Source organism: Leucopleurus acutus (genome assembly GCF_964270905.1).
Source record: "Leucopleurus acutus genome assembly, chromosome: 8".
NCBI classification, from domain to species: Eukaryota; Metazoa; Chordata; class Mammalia; order Artiodactyla; family Delphinidae; genus Leucopleurus; species Leucopleurus acutus.
Genome location: NC_139151.1, coordinates 16365890 through 16384626, shown reverse-complemented (window position 1 = coordinate 16384626; position 18737 = coordinate 16365890). Strand labels below are relative to the sequence as shown.

At 40.6% G+C, this 18737-nt stretch overlaps 1 protein-coding gene across 1 annotated transcript in view; it reads right to left on the bottom strand.

Moving 5' to 3' along the window:
* Nucleotides 1-18737, bottom strand: part of SIK3 (SIK family kinase 3) — a 248309-nt gene that overhangs the window by 44316 nt on the left and 185256 nt on the right. The window contains exons 5-6 of the mRNA XM_082845541.1: nt 6890-7014; nt 6222-6345 (exon numbers count right to left, since the gene is read on the bottom strand). Of these exons, the coding sequence (XP_082701667.1) occupies nt 6222-6345; nt 6890-7014 (249 nt within the window). The remainder of the gene's footprint in view (nt 1-6221; nt 6346-6889; nt 7015-18737) is intronic.

Sequence of the window (18737 nt, the reverse complement as noted above, 5' to 3'; positions counted from 1 at the left end):
CAGTGAACAAAAACAAAATCGTATTACAGTCAAGAGGCAGTGGGGATAAGGGGTGGGGACACAGTAAACAAATAAGGTCAGGTAGTGGTAAGTGCCATGAAAAACCGTGAAGCAGCGTTACGGAAAGAGAATGACGGGGTACCAGGAGAGGTCTCTCTGGGGGGACATTTAAGCAGAAACCTCAAGTTAGGTGAGGAAGCCATGTAAATATGTGAGGAAACAGGAATGCATGCACTTGGAAAGTCTGAGAAACAGCAAGGACGCCTCTGTAACTGGAGCTCGGGGCCTAAAGGGAAGAGAAGCAGGAAATGAGATTAAAGAGAGGGGCCAACCACAGTGTGCCTTGTAGGCCATAATAATAATGACTTTTGGAATTGTTTTCTAATAATAATGACTTTTGGAATTGTCTTCTAAGTGTAAATGAAAGTGACTGGAGGGTTTTAAGAAGGATCCTATTTACTATCTACATACTGTTTACTAAATCCTACCACATGCCAGATACTCTGCTAGGCTAGAGACAACTGTGGAAAAAAACCCACATTTTGTCTTTACTTTCTCTAAGCTCACAGTCTGCTATGGAAGATATATAATGAAAGAAACAATTACAATGAAAAGTTTGGGAAGTCCCATGATAAAAGAAAGACTGGTAGAAATTATCTAGATTCTTATTTTTATCACATGTAATTTCTTGCTCTAGAATACAGGAGTGGGTGGCATGGGGTAGGGTAGGGGGAGGAAGAAGTACCCCAGGCAGAGGGAGTTGCTCCAGAGAGTATCACTTGTTCCGGGAACCAGAAGGAAATTAGGGCGACTAGATGTAGAATAGGATCTGGGGCTGCAGAGATAGGCACGAGCCAGGTCACAGAAGTATTACTATGTCATTGTTTTTCAAAAAGCAGTCATGAGATCAATTCAGTAAGTTATAATTAGCATTTTTAATGTAACAGAATAAAATGTATTAGAGTGCACTGCACCTAGTAAAGACAAGTTTTACTTTTTAAAAAAACTTTTGTTCAGCTGTATGTATATATGTATTTTCTAGGTCACTGTATGAAATGTATCTTTTACTACGGTCATGGTCAAAAATGAAGTCAGTGCTCTAGCCCCATTAAGGAGCGAACTGCAGCCTAGAGGCAATGGTAAACCATTGAAAAGTTTAAGCCGGAAAATGATATAACCAAATTTTGTGTGTGTGTGTGTGTGTGTGTTGTCATATATAGTTTAGAAACATTACTCATGCAGCCGTGTGGAGAACGCATTAGAGAGGGATAAGGCTGGAGCCAGGCGTCCATTTAATTGGCTATTATTTAATCCAGGCAAGAGCCACTACAGAAGTGTCTACAGGAATGGAGGGTTGAATCTACAGCATTTGGTAAGTGAGTGGCTGTGGTGATGGTAAGAGAGGAGGAATCAAGGCTAGCTTCTTGGTCAGACGGTGACACCATTCACTAAGATAGGGAACACAGAATGGAGCAATTCTAGGGAGGGATTAAATTCAGTTTTGAAAATGTTTCCACTGATGTGAATTCAAGACATACAAGTAAAGCTGACTGGTAGCAACTGGTTGGATATATAGCCTCTCATTCCAGAGGAGAGGTCTGGGCCAGAGAGTTACCCAAGTGTTAACTGGGGACTGAACATCACTGTACTCCCTGAAGCCACAGCAGTGAATAAGATGCTCAGAAAGATGGTGTAAAGAAGAAAAGATTTAAAGGATGAACAGAGAAAGAGAAATCTGGCAAACAAGGTATACTCAGAGAGACAGGAGGAAAACTGCAGAACGTGGCATCTGAGAAGCAATGGGAAAAAAAGTGTTTTAAAAAGTAAGGAGTGACTCAACAATAAGAAAACAAACAACCAAATTTAAAAATGGGCAAGGGACTTCCCCGGTGATCCAGTGGCTAAGACTCCACACTCCCAATGCAGGAGGGGCCTGGGTTCGATCCCCTAGCTGGGGAACTAGATCCCACATGCCGCAACTAAGAGTTCCCATGCTGCAACTAAGACCCGGTACAGCCAAATAAATAAATAAATAAATAATTTTTTTAAATGGGCAAAACATTTAGACATGTCACCAAAGAAGATATACAGATGGTAAACATGCATATGAAATGCTAACCATCATACATCATCAGGGATTACAAATTAAAATAACAAGCTACTACTTCACATCTACTAGAAAGGCAAAAATCCAAAGCACTGACAATACCAAATGCTGGTGGAGATGCAAAATGGCACAACCGCTTTGAAAGACACTTTGCTGGTTTCTTACAGAACTAAACATACTCTTATCGTATAATCTAGCAATCACACTCCCTGGTATTTAGTCAGATGAGTTAAAAACTTACATCCACACAAAAACCTGCACACGGATATTTATTACAGCTTTGTTCATTATTGCCAAAACCTGGAAGCAACCAAGAGGTCCATCTGCAGGTGAATGGATAAGTAAACTGTGGTACATCCAGACAATGGAGTACTATTGAGCATTAAAAAGAAGTGAGCTATTAATCCACGAAAAGACACAGAGGAAACTTATATGCATATTACTAAGTGAAAGAAGCCAATCTGAAAAGGCTACATAATGTATGTTTCCAACTATATGACATTCTGGAAAAGGCAAAACTGTGGAGACAGTAAAATGATCATTGACTGCCAGAGGTTAAGGGAGTGGGAGGGATGAATAGGCACAGAGGATTCTTAGGGCAGTGAAACTGCTCTGAATGATACTATAACGGTAGATACATGTCATTATGTATTTGTCCAAACCCACGGAACGTACAACACCAAGACTGAGCCCTAGTAGACGATGGACTTTAGATGGCAATCCAATGTAGTGTCACAGCAGGTTGACGGACCGTAACAAATGTTCTACTTTGGTGCCGGATACTGACGGTGGGGGAAGCTATGGGTGTGAGGGGACAGGACGTATATGGGAGCTCTCCGTACTTTCTGCTTAATTTTGCTATGAACCCAAAACTGCTCTAAAAAATAAAGTTTATATTTAACAAAAGAAAGAAAGGAGTGAACTTTTAGCAGTTAGCACTAAATACTGCTGGGCAGTCATTAAGATAAAGACCAAGGATATCCAATAGATTATGACAAGATCACTGGTGACTCCGGCCAGAACAATCCACTCCACCCCTTCTCTGCCTCCTTCCAGAGTAGAACTGCGAAGAGCTGTGTCTGTTTCCTTTCTCCGCTTCCCGTCCACCCCTTTCCGGCCGCATCTACATGGGTCAGGGTTTTACTCCTGTTCCTCCACCAAGGCGGTACTTCAGGGTCATCAGTGATCTCTTTAAATCCGGTATCCAGTTCTGTATGGCTAATAGCATAACTGATGACATTCTGGGCTCCTACCATGCCTCCCGTCCTTCCACTGACCCTACCTAGGACTGTGCTAAGTCACTTTTCTGTCATCAAGGACTCTGTAGTTAATAGCCATTGTTTCATGATCATTAGGTCCAGGTGGCCTCTGTGCTCTGGTGGTCTCCAAACAATGATGAAGACCTTTGCTGACATATTCCTGGTGCCCATTAATAGCCTAGCTACCCATTAATAAATATTGACTTAGGAATGCACTTACTGTTTCCAAGCACATACCCACGCCCCTTAGGTTAACGATAAAATTGTCCCCTTGGCAGTGCACGGTACCGTTGTGAGTGTTGCTGGATGGTTGTCCGCCTGATCCTACTTATTCTGTGAGTAAGTTACCCTATAATAAACTGACCCATTGATCACCTGGAGGTGCCTACCTTGTTTTTTGGTCTCAAGATGCCTTCTCAGTTCAATGGGTGCTTTCCGTTCCCTCCGTCCTCCAACAAGTTCTCAGTCACCTGACGTATCAGCAGCACCCCCCACAGTTCCTCATTCCCTCCTCCTTGAAACATCCTCTTCACTTGTTTTCTAGAACAGAGGACTCTCTGGCTTACCTTACTAGCAATTCCTATGCGGATCCCTCTTCACGTTCCTGATCTCTGAATATTAGTGTGTCCCAGAGATTAATCCTTAGACCTCTTCTCTTCTCTGCAATCATGGCCTAAAAAGTGACCTTATCTCAGAGCTTAAAATACTATATTACCTACATACTGATCATTCCCAAATGTGTATCACTAGCCCACCACTCCCAACTAAGGTACAGTCCTATATTCAACTGCCTATACAATATCTCAACTTAGATGTCTAATGGGCATCTCAAACTAACACATATAAAATATCTCTGCATTCCTATCTCTGTTAGCAGTAAATCCACCCTTCCAGTTGCTCAAGCCAAAACCCCTGGATTATTAATAATTACTTTTTCTCTCACATCAAATCCCACATATATGTTGTTGGAGCCAGACTGCCTAGGCTCAAATTCTAGTTTAGTCACTTAGTAGCTGTGTTATCTTGGGAAAATTGCTAAACATCTCCTGGCTTCAGTTTTATCACCTATAAAATGGGGGTAATACTCCCATATATCTTACAGGGTTGTTAATTTTAAATGAGTTAATGTTTGCAAAATGCTTGAAACAGAGCCTGCCACACAGTACATACTATCTCTCTCTTTTTTTAAAAATATTTATGTATTCATTTACTTGTTTAGGCTGCACCAGGTCTCAACTGTGGCATGATGGATCTTCACTGCAGCATGCGAACTCTTAGTTGCGGCATGCGGGATCTAGTTCCCCGACCAGGGATTGAACCTGGGTCCCCTGCATTGGGAGCGTGGAGTCTTACTCACTGGACCTGACGACTTCTTACCATCCCCACCTCTACACCCCAGTCTGGGAACTAGCCACCAATATCTCTCACGTGGATTATTGCAAAAGTCTCCTACTAACTGGTCTCCCTCCTTCAGCCCTTGAACCTTTCAACCAACAGAGCTGCCAAAGTGATTTTTTTAAAACACAAAAGTCACCGTAAAGTTCTTTAGATATTTTTGCATGTTTGAAAATATTCATAATAAAAGTTAGAAAAAACCGAAAAGTCAGATAATATCATTCCTCTGTTAAAATCCTCTGATCCTTTGCATTTCACTCAGAGTGAAAAAGGCCTTAACGCTGACTGACTAAGCCCTCAAAGTGAGCTCTCTGTTGCCTCTCTGATGGCATCTCTCCTGTCCCCTCACTCATTCCTTTCCAGCACAGAGGCTTCCATCCTGTTCCTTAGACACCCAGTCATGCTCCCTCACTGGGGCCTTTCTACCTGCCGTCCCCTCAGCCTGGAAAGCTCTTCCTCAGACTGCACGGCTCACGCCCTCGCCTTCTTCAAGCCTTCGCTGAAATGCTGACTTCTCAGTGAAGGGGTTCCCTGACATACCTTTCCAAATAACCACCCACCCACCATCCCTAACACCCCTTCTCTATTTTATTTTTCTCACAGCTTTTTTCTAAAATGCATTTTAGAAATAAAATTTCTGAAATTTATTCTAGATGCAATTCTCATTTATTCTAAAACGTCATTCCCACGTGCTTATAGTGTGTTGCCAACCCAGCGGACATACACTCTGTATGTTGTTCCTTAAAGTGAAATCATGATTAAGCAAAACTAAATAGATTGCTTACAGCATTGTCTCCAAAATATTCTTAAGTGCACATAGATGGTGATGAAACACTGTAGATTCTGGGTGCCTGGTGTCTGTCTTCAGTGTTAAATTCTTCTAAGAGCTACTTACCCTGTTGCCCACTCATTTAAAAAGTACTTTTTGAGTCTGGGGGATAAATGTCATAGAGGCAGGAAATGTAGTAGCAGCAAGATTAAGATGCAAAGCCTGCTTTATCCTTGGCATTTATTACCACATCTCAATGGGGCCCCAGTAAATAGAAATATCCTGAAAAAGGGTGAGAGATGAGGTGAAGACAGGGGTGAAACTACTATGACTACTGCTACTATGCGATGTACCTATTAACGTTACACACATTATTTAATTTAGTTCTCACAAAATGGTCAGCCATTTATTGATGAGGAAACTGAAGCTCAGAAAGACGCAGTGGTCTGCCACACCACACTGGTAGTCCTATGTAGAGCCCAGAGCCAAACTCAGGAGGGTTATCTGATGCCAAAGCCTAGATGCTCTGTTCCTATAGAACCTTGCCTCTGGAGGTGTCAATTCAGCAAACTGGAGCCAAAAAAGGTGGTTAAATGGGCAATTTATACTCTGTCACTCAATTCCTGGGATAACTTAGCATGTCTAATGTTCCATGAACCCAGTCATAGCTGTGTGATGGCAACTCCCTTACCTGTGGACATAAAAAATGGGATGCGGAACTTTCCACTCAACACCCGGGCCCGCAGATTCTGCAGTGTGCTCCCATCAAATGGCAGGGCACCACACACAAGCACATAGAGGACGACTCCGAGGCTCTGCATCCCAAACAGAGAGTACATACAATTAATCACATCAGAGGAAACAAAAAAGGCCATTACAGTATGTGTATGAAGATAATGGTGAGTCATGCACGAGATAATGGAACAAACTTTTTCTTCTTTTTTTATGAGAAATAATATGGGGCATTGTCAAGGCCAATCATCTTTAGAATAGTCAGCATTCTTCTTTGCTTCCAGACATTACTTTTTGGGAACATAACTAGAATTTCTCTCAGTACTCATCCTAGGGAGAACGCAAGTGGCAACAACAGAAAGAATTTCTGTTCTTGGCAAGGGTACCCATCCAAGCTTGCCCTAGGGATTTTTTTTTTTTTTTTTTTTGCAGATGCAAAGGGGGAGGTTGAACTCCGTGACTCAGTCCATAAGACAAAGGTTGAAGAACTGACTGCACCAAGAATTGGGAATTCAAAGAACAGGTGATCAGTTCTAGTGCAGTACTACGTGTTGTCCAGGATGAGGACAGCTGTCATCAGTCAAGGGTAACTAATGCTATGGGGTATAAGGGAAGGCAGTCACATACCCAGATGTCCACTTTGGGCCCGTCATATTCCTTTCCTTCAAAGAGTTCAGGTGCAGCATAGGGAGGGCTGCCACACCAGGTCTTTAGCAGCTGCCCAGGAGTGAAGAGGTTACTGAAGCCAAAATCTAGAAAGACAAATGGATATAACTCATGTTATCTTTACCCAGTGAATACTAGTTTCTAGTCAATAGAATAAAGGTTCTGGATCCTTAAGTCTGAATATCAAACACGAAAAGAGAACCTTTAGAAATTATATAACCAGCTGTTTAAATTTAAAGTAATAGTGAAATAGAAATACAGATGGGCTGGAATGCAAAAGACGCATGGTTAACTAAAAGTAAATATGATTGGTTTATGTCAGCAAAACCAGCACCGTTTCCTTCATAAATCTGGACTGAGTAAGGTGAGTGGTATTTATTTACGAACAAAAATAAAATTGGATAATGACTGATATTAAGACCACGTCAGAATCGGTAAATACATGTTAAGTCTACTCACCTGGACCCAGGATTTTCAGATTACTTTTACTTCTTATGACAAACACATTTATGACCACTAGAGATATAGTGAACTTAAAAATTAGACAAAGTGACTTTATTATCATTAAGGTGGCTTATTCAAAATAAAGAATATGCAACTTATTTACAAACAAACCACAAACACTTAATATTTTAACTTCAACTCCTTTTGTGCTTCAACTTCCCCCCTTCATTTCTCCCCCTCCCACTGTCTGAAGAAAGAGTTGACGGGAGATAGGAGGGGTGTGGTTTGGGGAGGAATACCAAAAGAAAATGAACAAGGATGGCAGGCAAAGGATAGAGTCTCGTTGACTTATAAATACTTTTATGCACATAGATAGTTAGATGAACAACGTGCAGGTATGACAGGCTAGAGCTCCCTCCTGCCCCCAGGCCTACCACATTCCCATAGTCCCAGCAGCTGAAGACTCTGGGCACCTCCCTACTCTCGGAAACACTCCTCCCTTTCCTAGTTTTACTCTCGTTGACAACTCTGCCTCCTTTTGCTATGTGCTTTTCTTCTTCCTACCTTCTCCAGAAGGTGTTTTCTCGTAAAGCATGTGCTGATTTTGACTATCGCTCCTTGCCCTGTATCTTCTCAGGGCCAGCTCTTCTGGTCCCACAGCTTCCACTCTCATTTGTTTGGTAATGATTCTCCAAATTTATATCTTTGGCCCTGGTACAATGCTTAAGCTCCTGACAAGAACTTCCAGTACTTGCCTGGGAAGAAACATCTCAAACTCCCCATTTTCCAAAATCAAACCTGCTCTTCCAGAAATGTTCCCACGTTCATTCTTGGCACTACCTCTGCGTCACCAGGAGCACTGGTGTCTTCGCTCCTTGCTGCTTCTCATCTCCATTTCAAACCGGAGGTACAGCTTTTACTGCTTCTACCCTGCAAGTGTGTCTTGAACCTATCTCCTTCTTTCCATTTCCATTCCTCCCACCTCAGTTCATACTCTTATCATCTCTGACCTCGACTGATGCTCTTGCTTACTACCCTCTATGCCACCCATTCATAGCACAGTGAACGTGACACAAATCACATCGTGCTGCCTGCCTGCTCAAAAACATTCGGTGGCTCCCTTCTGCTTACAGAACAGTCCAGCTCTCTTAGCATTGTCACTTAAAGGTCCTCAGGACTCAGCTCCGCCCAACCTTTCCAACTCACTCCTAGCCATTCTAGCATCACTAGACTATGCACAGCTTATGTGCCTCTCTTATGCTACTTACTCTCCGTGCCATGCTTTTTCCCTTCCTTGCCACGTTTGAAAGCGCACTCATTTTCAAGGCCCAGTCAAATATTACTTCCTGTATGAAGCCTTAACTGACTCCCACCACAAAATACCATGCCAGTGGCTTCCTCCTCTCTGCTTCCATGGCCCTTTGCTTATACCTCTACAGCCCAATTACAACTCTGCCTCATGCTATACTTAGTTGTATTATGTGTTTATACCCTCCACTAGTTAGTAAATGGGAGGGATATCGTTTTATTTATCTTAGTCTCCACACAGTGTTTTCATACATAGCAGGGGCTCAAGAAAGGGTCACTAAATTAAACTGCAATAAAACTGCAATAAAATCCCTGGGCCAATCCTCTTGTCACCTCCTGGCTACTGGAGCCTTTTCATACTGACTGGCAGCTGGCCAGCTACTAGAGCCTCTACCTCCCAGCCAGCCCTCCTAAGGTTGTAAAAAACTTAATGATCACAAGGGGCTTAGAGGTCAGAGCCATCATCAGAATCACTATAGCTACTTCAAGGAGAGAAATCCAATACTCTCATTCATCAATGCAAAATAAATGCCTCTTCTGCCAAGTCTTCCTGAATCTCCTGTAAGAAATGTCCTCCACCTACTATCTCTGCACTCCCTTATTACTTTGTATTCCTCCTTTATTTTGGGTATTTACATATATAAATACCCTATTCTTCTAGCTCCTTAAAAATATCCTCTCTCTCTAGTAGAGGTCTACCCCCTCTCTCCCTAGTTCCTTAAAAATACCTGTTTCATCTCTGACTCTCTCACATTACCTAGCATACTGTTTAATTTAAACACAGTAGGCACTTAACAAATGTTAACTATGAATGCAACTGCAATTAAAGCCCTACCAACTAACCTACAACTTTTGAAACCCAGTACTTTTAATTTATAAGTTAAAGTCTGCATGCACTGAAACCTGTTTTTCTTAAGAGACTGGCGATAGGTTGCTAAAAATCCCAACAAATGAGATTCAGCAGAGCAGGTATCTTTGGGAATTATCCAGAAAGAGGGCTCTTGATATATCTTTTAATTGGTTGGCAAAGACCTTCACCAGGTCCTTTCCCACGACTAGCCTTCTCTGCACAGCGAGGAAGACGTGCTGATGGAGTCTGTAATAACTAATGGACTCTGACACTGGTGTGATTGGATAGCAAAGTCCAGAAGAGTCATGGAGTATTCTGCTTGTGTTTTGAATGGAGAATGCAACAGGGCAGGCAATGAATTAAAACCACTTGATTTTAAAACTTCCTAATAAGCAGCTTAAAGTACATAGGAAATCTGTCATTTTGAACAATGAATGCTCTATCTACAATTAGTAACCTTTCTATGATTTTACTCTGTCGGGCAGAAGAAGGCACAGACTTAATGGCACGAGCTTGTTTTTTAGTCTACCAAACAGGAAATCTTTACAAAGGAAACAATATTAAAGGAAACCATCTTCAGCGATGGTTATAGGCTTAGATTGCTATTAGGGGTTTATATGAGAAATGAGTGTGCAGGAATGAATGACATGACCAGGGCCTGACATCTGGAGATGCCACATCGGGGGAAACACCTGCTTCCAGAGCATGTTACAGCCACACAGCTGCCCTCAACAGCTAGACCCGATGACCGACAGCAAGATTTCAGTAAGATTCAACAAGAAACCCCCCACCAGCAGCTCGCTCCTATTTCCTATTACAGAAAGCAAAAACCCTTTAGTCTTGTAAACCTGTCATGGGGTCTCCTCTAATCATTCCAAGTATTTTTCTTACTCCTAACCCTAAAGCGTTGCACACTTAAGCGAAGTTTATTTTGCCACGCTTGCTATGACACTTGTTGGAATGGACTTGTGCATCTTATTTTGGCTCAGTAGCTTAGCCAAATGTCTTTCAGTCTTTACTAAAGCTTCTTATTCCTAATGTCTCTTTCATGGTCTCCAAGTTCCACCATTATCTTCACTCATGTATTTAACATGTATTTCTGGAACCCTTCCAATCAGTAGAGCAATGTGTTGGTTCCTATGAAAGAACCAAAGGCAGAAAAGATATGTTCCTATGGAAGGACTCAAAAAGAAAGCACAACTTAAGTTGAGTGGACTGGAGCTAGAGAAGCAGAGGGGGATATGGAAAGGGTTTTCTAAGTGGTGGCTGGGCAAAAGCAGAGTAAAGGCAGATCACTTGGAACTAGTGTGCTAAGTTGAAGCAACAATAAAGAAACTGCCCTGGGTATGGTGTAGGGTTCACCAGAGGTATATGGCAAAAAATAACATTATACAGTAGCAACAGGCCAGACAAAATATAGCTTTAAGTGATAGAACAAGGACCCTAGATTTCACCATGTGGACTTTTCTTTCTTTCCTTTTCTTCTATTTTCCCCAAATTTACAAATTGTATTAGATTTCAGATACAAAGAATTTGATTATGAATTAATTATAATCTTTGGTTCCTGGCACACTCTCACCATTGCTCCACATGTGGCCTGCTTGTATTTAGACTTTTTTTCTATAGCCTTATTATTATATAAAATTCACCCATTTAAAGTGTACTTGCAGTGGTTTTTAGTGTATTCATAGAGTTGTACACCATTACCTCAATCAATTTTAGAACATTTTCATCAACCTAAAAAGAAACTCTGTACCAATGAGCAGTCACTCTCCATTTCTCCCCCCTCAACTCTCCCACCAATGCCTCCACCCTAGACAATCACTAATCAACTTTCTGTCTCTATGGATTTGACTATTCTGGACATTTCATATAAAAGGAATCATACAATATGTGATCTTTTGTGACTGGCTTCTTTCAATTAGCATAGTGTTTTCAAGGTTCATACACATTGTAGCATCTATCACTAGTTCATTCTTTTTTAATTGCTGAATAATATTCCATGGTAAGGACACACCACATTTTATGTATCCATTCATCAGCTGATGGATATTTAGGTTGATTTTTTTTTTGGTACTATGAATAATGTTGCTATGAACATTCACATAAGTTTTTTTGTGGATGTATGTTTTCATTTCTCTTGGGTATATACCTAGTAGTGGAACTGCTGAGTCATATGGTAACTCCATGTTTGGTCTTCTCAGGAACTGCACAAACCGTTATCTGAAGTGGCTGCAACACTTTACATTCCCATCAACAATGTACAAGAGTTCCAATTTATCCACATCTTTCCCAACACTTTCTTTTTTTTTTTTTAATTTTTGGCTGCATTGGGTCTTCGTTGCTGCACGCGAGCTTTCTCTAGTTGCAGTAAGCGGGGTTACTCTTCGTTGAGGTGTGCGGGCTTCTCATTGTGGTGGCTTCTCTTGTTGCGGAGCACAGGCTCTAGGCCTGCGGGCTTCAGTAGTTGTGGCGCGCGTACTCTAGAGCACAGGCTCAGTAGCTGTGGCGCATGGGCTTAGTTGCTCCGAGGCATGTGGGATCTTCTTGGACCAGGGCTCAAATCTGTGTCCCCTGTCTTGGCAGGCAGATTCTTAACCACTGTGCCACCAGGGAAGCCCCTTCCCAACACTTATTACTATCTTTTTATATTTTTTAAATTACAGCTATCCTGGGTGGGGGACTGGTTTTAATTTGCATTTCCCTGATGGCTAATGATGTCGAGCATCTTTTTTCATGTGCTAATTGGCCATTTGTATATCTTCTTTGGACAAATGTCTATTCAAATCTTTTGCCCATTTTTAAATTGGGTTAACTTTCTATTATTGAGTTGTAAGAGTTATTTATATTCCCTGGATACAAGTCCGTTGATATGATTTGCAAATATTTTCTCCCATTCCGTGGATTATCTGTTCACTTTCTTTTTTTTTTAAGAAGATGTTGGGGGTAGGAGTTTATTAATTTATTTTTGCTGTGTTGGGTCTTCATTTCTGTGCGAGGGCTCTCTCTAGTTGTGGCAAGCGGGGGCCACTCTTCATCGCGGTGCGCGGGCCTCTCACTATCGCGGCCTCTCTTGTTGCGGAGCACGGGCTCCAGACGCGCAGGCTCAGTAGTTGTGGCTCACGGGCCTAGTTGCTCCACGGCATGTGGGATCCTCCTGGACCAGGGCTCGAACCCGTGTCCCCTGCGTTAGCAGGCAGATTCTCAACCACTGCGCCACCAGGGAAGCCCTGTTCACTTTCTTGATAGTGTGCTTTGATGCACACAAGTTTTCAATTTTGATGAAGTCCAACTTATCTAGATTTTCTTTTGTAACTTATGCTCTCGGTGTCATATGTGAGAAATCATTGCCTAACCCACGGCCACAAAGATTTACCCCTATGCTTTATTTTAGAAGTAGTTACTTATTCTTCGTTATGCAGTGAGCACCCCTGAACCCACCACCCAAATAGAAAACTGCTATCTTAATAATTACATCTAATCGTAAGCACTACCCATCCCATCCCCTGTCCTCTTCCAACCACTGATTTTCAACCCTGTGTATACATCAGAATCACCAATGTATTTAGAGTGATCCACAAACCTTACTTCAGACCTACTGGATCTCCTGGAAATAATTTAGACATCTGAATGTAAACAGATAAAACAACTCTTTCCTAAGGGGTTTGAGAACCACTCTTACAGTGATGAGTCGTTAGAACTTCTGGTACGGGCAGATGCAGTAAAATTAACCTGAAAGCAAGACTGGATTAAGTGTGATGTGAAGTGGAAGGCCTGTGAGAAAGTAGAAACAGTGAAAAGGAGAAAGACAACTCAAAAATTATTTTGAAAAAAAGACTGGACAGTACTTGAGGACAGATAATAATACATGGGATGAAAAGGAGTGAAAAGTAGAGAGTAGTTGATTTGGGAAGAAAAAAATTTTTTTTTGGTCATGGGTTGAGTTTAAGAAGGTGAGAAGAAATTCAAGTGAAGATGTTCTGATGAAATGAATTGTAGTAATGAACAGATAAAAGTTTTTTGAAAGAATAAGTGGAGAAAGAAGGATGGCTGGGAATCAAGGCTTAGGAAACACCCATAGGTACTTCCTATGCTATAGGTGCAGGAATAGAAAGAAAAAGGAGCAAAAGGGAGAGAGAAATATATCATTATAATAAGAAAGCTGAGAGAGGAGAAAAACATTTCAAAGAAGGAAAAGGTGGTCTGCAGCATCCATATAATGTCACCCAAGTACTATGCAACTTTTATCTGAGGGAAAACTATATCACATGTAATGACTCGAGACTAGAACTGGTATAATTTCCCCTGAGAATTTTTGTTAGTTAATCTGTCTTAATGCTAAGTCATAGGAATGAACTAAGAACATAACCTAGATTCATTATGAATCATCCAGAATGTCACACTACGAATAAAATAAGGCCTTTCTTACTAAGTTGGATGACAACCAATAAATAATAATTCTGAACTATGAGTAAATTTGTTCAGGGTACTTAGAAACGAGCAATGTGGCCACGCAGCTGAGTGGCACAGACGCTGGAGAGCCAAGTATACTGGGCTGCCCTGCTTCGTCTCAGTGCCACAGTTTTCCCATTTGTGCAGCACTTTGAATTCTGTGGAATAAAAAGCCATTTTTCAAGGGACACTCTGTCAAGTGCTGTGTTTTGGTACCATGTATTTATTATCTCATTGAGATGAGCGTTATTTTTGTTTTACGTCTGGGCAAGTGAGGGTCATTAAGTAACATGTTCAAATTTAAAGTTTAAACAAACCCCAAAACTTACTAAGAACAAGGCCCAGCCTATAATTCCAGCCTGGATGCCCTCAAAGCCCACATCCACACTGTGCTTTCAGCATCAGGTATATGTTTATATTTAGGTAAATGTACATCCCATAACTTTTTATACAACTTCCAAATTCCTTAGTTATTATATTCTACTGTTTTTCATCTTCTTCTTGACTGCCAACCCTTTGTTCTGCTTATGTAATTCCCAAAGGCATACAGGGCTTGAGACATACTGCTTCTTTACAAGTTGCTTTAAAAACAGTGCACTGAAAAGAAGAGTAGGCACTGTATATCACTGAGGAAAGGATGAATTTCTTAGTAAATGGCATAGGTACATCTGATTTTCCATATGGGAAAAAATTATATAGGACACCTTCCTCACATCATATCATAAAATTAATTCCAGGTGGATCACAGACTTAATGTAAAAGGTAAAACTACAAAGTTTTTTATAAAACAATAAGGGAGACTATGTTTATAGCCTCAGGGGATGGAAGAATTTCTTAAACAAGAAACAAAAGGCACAAATCATAAAGGAAAAGATGGTAAATTCGGTTACATTAAAATTATACTAAAATGTCTGGGCCAGGAAGCACATAAGAAGCTGCTCAACATCACTAATCATTAGAGAAATGCAAATCAAAACTACAATGAGGCATCACCTCACACCAGTTAGAATGGGCATCATCAGAAAATCTACAAACAACAAATGCTGGAGAGGGTGTGGAGAAAAGGGAACCCTCTTGCACTGTTGGTGGGAATGTAAATTGATACAGCCACTATGAGAACAGTATGGAGGTTCCTTAAAAAACTAAAAACAGAATTACCATATGACCCAGCAATCCCACTACTGGACATATACCCTGAGAAAACCATAATTCAAAAAGACACATGCACCCCGATGTTCATAGCAGCACTGTTTACAACAGTCAGGTCATGGAAGCAACCTAAATGTCCATCAACAGACCAATGGATAAATAAGATGTGGCACATATATACAATGGAATATTACTCAGCCATAAAAAGGAATGAAACTGGGTCATTTTTAGAGACGTGGATGGACCTAGAGACTGTCATACAGAGTGAAGTACGTCAGAAAGAGAAAAACAAATATTGTATATTAACACATATATGTAGAATCTAGAAAAATGGTACAGATGAACCCATTTGCAAGGCAGAAACAGAGACACAGACATAGAGAACAAACGTACAGACACAAACATACAGACACCAAGGAAAGCAGGGCGGGGGGTGGGAAGAATTGGGAGATTGGGATTGACATATATACACTAATATGTATAAAACAGATAATAAGAACCTGCTGTATAAAAATAAATAAATAAAATTTAAAAAATAAAGTCTGTCTTGCTCATAACAAAATTATACTAAAATGTCTATTCATTGAAAGAGAGAGTGAAATGAGAAATCACGAAATGAGAGAAGTTATTTGTAACCCATAAAACAAAAGACTCGGGCTTCCCTGGTGGCGCAGTGGTTGAGAGTCCGCCTGCCGATGCAGGGGACGCGGGTTCGTGCCCCGGTCCAGGAAGATCCCACATGCCGCGGAGCGGCTGGGCTGTGAGCCATGGCCCCTGAGCCTGTGCATCTGGAGCCTGTGCTCCACAACGGGAGAGGCCACAACAGTGAGAGGCCCATGTACCGCAAAAATAAATAAATAAATAAATAAATAAATAAATAAATAAATAAATAAATAAGACAAAAGACTCATATCATTATTGAAACAAAAACTCCTATAAATCAGTAAGACAGACAACCCAGTAGAAAAATGGGCAAAAGACTTATTTAAGCAGACACTTCACAAAAAAGGCCAAAGACATGAAAAGGAGTTCAATCTCATTATTAAAGACAAAATAAAAAACTAAAACTACAATGAGATAACCATTACACACTCACCAAACTGACAAAAATTATAATGTGTAATAATACCCAGCATTACACACTACTATACAGAAGTGGATAGCTAATAGGGACCTACTGTATAGCACAGGGAACTCTACTCAATGCTCTGTAATGGCCAATATGGGAAAAGAATCTGAAGGGGAGTGGATATGTGTATATGTATAGTTGATTCACTTTGCTGTACACCTGAAACTAACACAGCATTGTAAATCAACTATACTCCAATAACAAATTTTAAAAAGAATACACAGCACTGGTGAAGACATGCAGGAATGGAAACCCTCACACAAACTGACACACCAGTTTAGCATCACCCAGTAAAATCTGAAAACAGACATACAGTACAACCTAGCAACTTTACTCCTCAGTTTATACTCTTCATTAATGTTTAAGGATGCACATTAACGTTTAAGAATGCAATGTTCATCGCAATTGTTAGTAAGAGCTCCAAACTAAAAGCAATCCAAATATCCATCAATGGATAAAATGGAAAAGTAACTTGTGGTATACTTCTGTCATGGAATACTAGACAGAAATAACTGCGCCACAACTACCGAAGCCCGCACGCCTAGAGCCCCTGCTCCGCAACAAGAGAAACCACCGCAATAAGAAGCCTGCACACTGCAACGAAGAGTAGCCCCGCTCACTGCAACTAGAGAAAGCCCACGCACAGCAACGAACACCCAATGCAGCCAAAAATAAATAAATTTTAAAAAATGATCCACATCAAAAAATTAATAATAAAAAATAAAAAGGGATAAAGGTATGAGAACTCAGAGCTGCCCTTAGAGAACAGCTAAGAGGGTAGGAACTGGGAGTTACTTGCTGAACAGGAATCCCAGTGAAGTTTTTGTTGAAAACAGCAATAATCCTATTTGAAGAAGAGCAAACTATGAAGATGTGATATATAATGATAGAGTTTAGAGTTGTAGTTAAAAACAATTTAAAAGTAGTAAATATTTTAATGATATATAATTGCTGTCATAATATAACAGCAATTAGGTATAAATGATAAGCAGTTCACTTCATTAAAAATATTAGTAGTAGTGTTATACTAATAAAATAACTACTTCTCAGTAACTCATATTAAGAGACAAAGATGGCATACATTATGTAATGGTCTGAATGTGCCCCCAAAATTCACATGTTGAAATCCTAATTCCCAAGGTGATGGTATTAGAACGTGGGAGCTTTGGGAATCGATTAGGTCATGAGGGTGGAACCCTCATGAGTGGGATTAGTGCCTTATAAAGGAGGCGCCAGAGAGACCTCTAGCCTCTAGCCCCTGGACACACTGGGCAGGCTCTAGCTATGAACCAGGAAGAGGGCCTTCACCAGAAGGCAGTCATGCTGGTGCCTTGAGCTTAGACCTCCCAGCCTGGAACTGTGAGCAATAAACTTCTGTTGTTTATGAGCCACCTAGTCTGTGGTATTTTATTATTGCAGCCCGAATGGACTAAGACGCCTTACTCATAGTTTAAAAATCAATTTTTGTCTATACTGTCACTGTCTCCCCTAACTGAACAAGAGCTGCTATCAAAGAACGACACTGAAGAGACTTAGATTTTCCTTCTTTTCCTTCCGTATGTCTAACTTAAGATAAACAGGCTTGATATACTAGCGAATCAAAAAACACGGACGGCCAGAAGAGAGGGGAGGGAAAAAATTCAAAAAAATGGGATAGTAAAAAACAGAACAAAACAAAACAAAAAATCAACACGTAGGTAACTGAGAGTTAACCTAATCTTGGCAAATCTTTCTGATAAATAATCTTAACTCTCCCCTAACTACAAGATATTTTTTTTCTGCTTATAACATTTTAATTATTCAAATCCCAGTGGTAAGAAGCCAGTGGACGGACAGAGGCTAAACATGTCTTTATCACCTCAGGCACTCTGTATTCAGCCACTATTTTCTTTTAGCTTTCCAGAACTACCGTCCTAAGGAATACTAAAGTGCTGCATGGCCCCAGCTCATGTCAGCCCAGGATGGTTCTAACCAGGGGGCACAAGGAAAATAAACTACGGCATCACAAGCTCACACGGCGGCGTCACAAGGCGAAGGTTGGAGAACGCTGGTGCAGTACAAAGGGAAACGCAGAAGCAGGGCAACGTCCACAAGAATAAAAAACAAGAACAAGAACAACAAAAATAACATAGAAACTTAAGGCAAAGAAGAGAACAGATTCAGTGCATGTTCAAAATGATAAGTATATAAACTCTGTAGTTTTGAAGTGTACTGATAATGCCAAAGAAAGGAAGGCGGGGAGTAAACACCACAGCCCTATCAAGAATTTCTGTGCTCTTACAACAATATGGGAGAGACTAAGTAAATTATGTTATATCTATTTGATATGCAATCATTAAAAATGATTACATGGAACAGCGTAGGGAAAATATTTGACATACCATAAAGGATAAAAACTACACGTAAAATTGTACATACAGTGACTATAATTATAAAAAAGCATGCATAGAAAAAAAATGCGTTCAAAATGGTAAGTT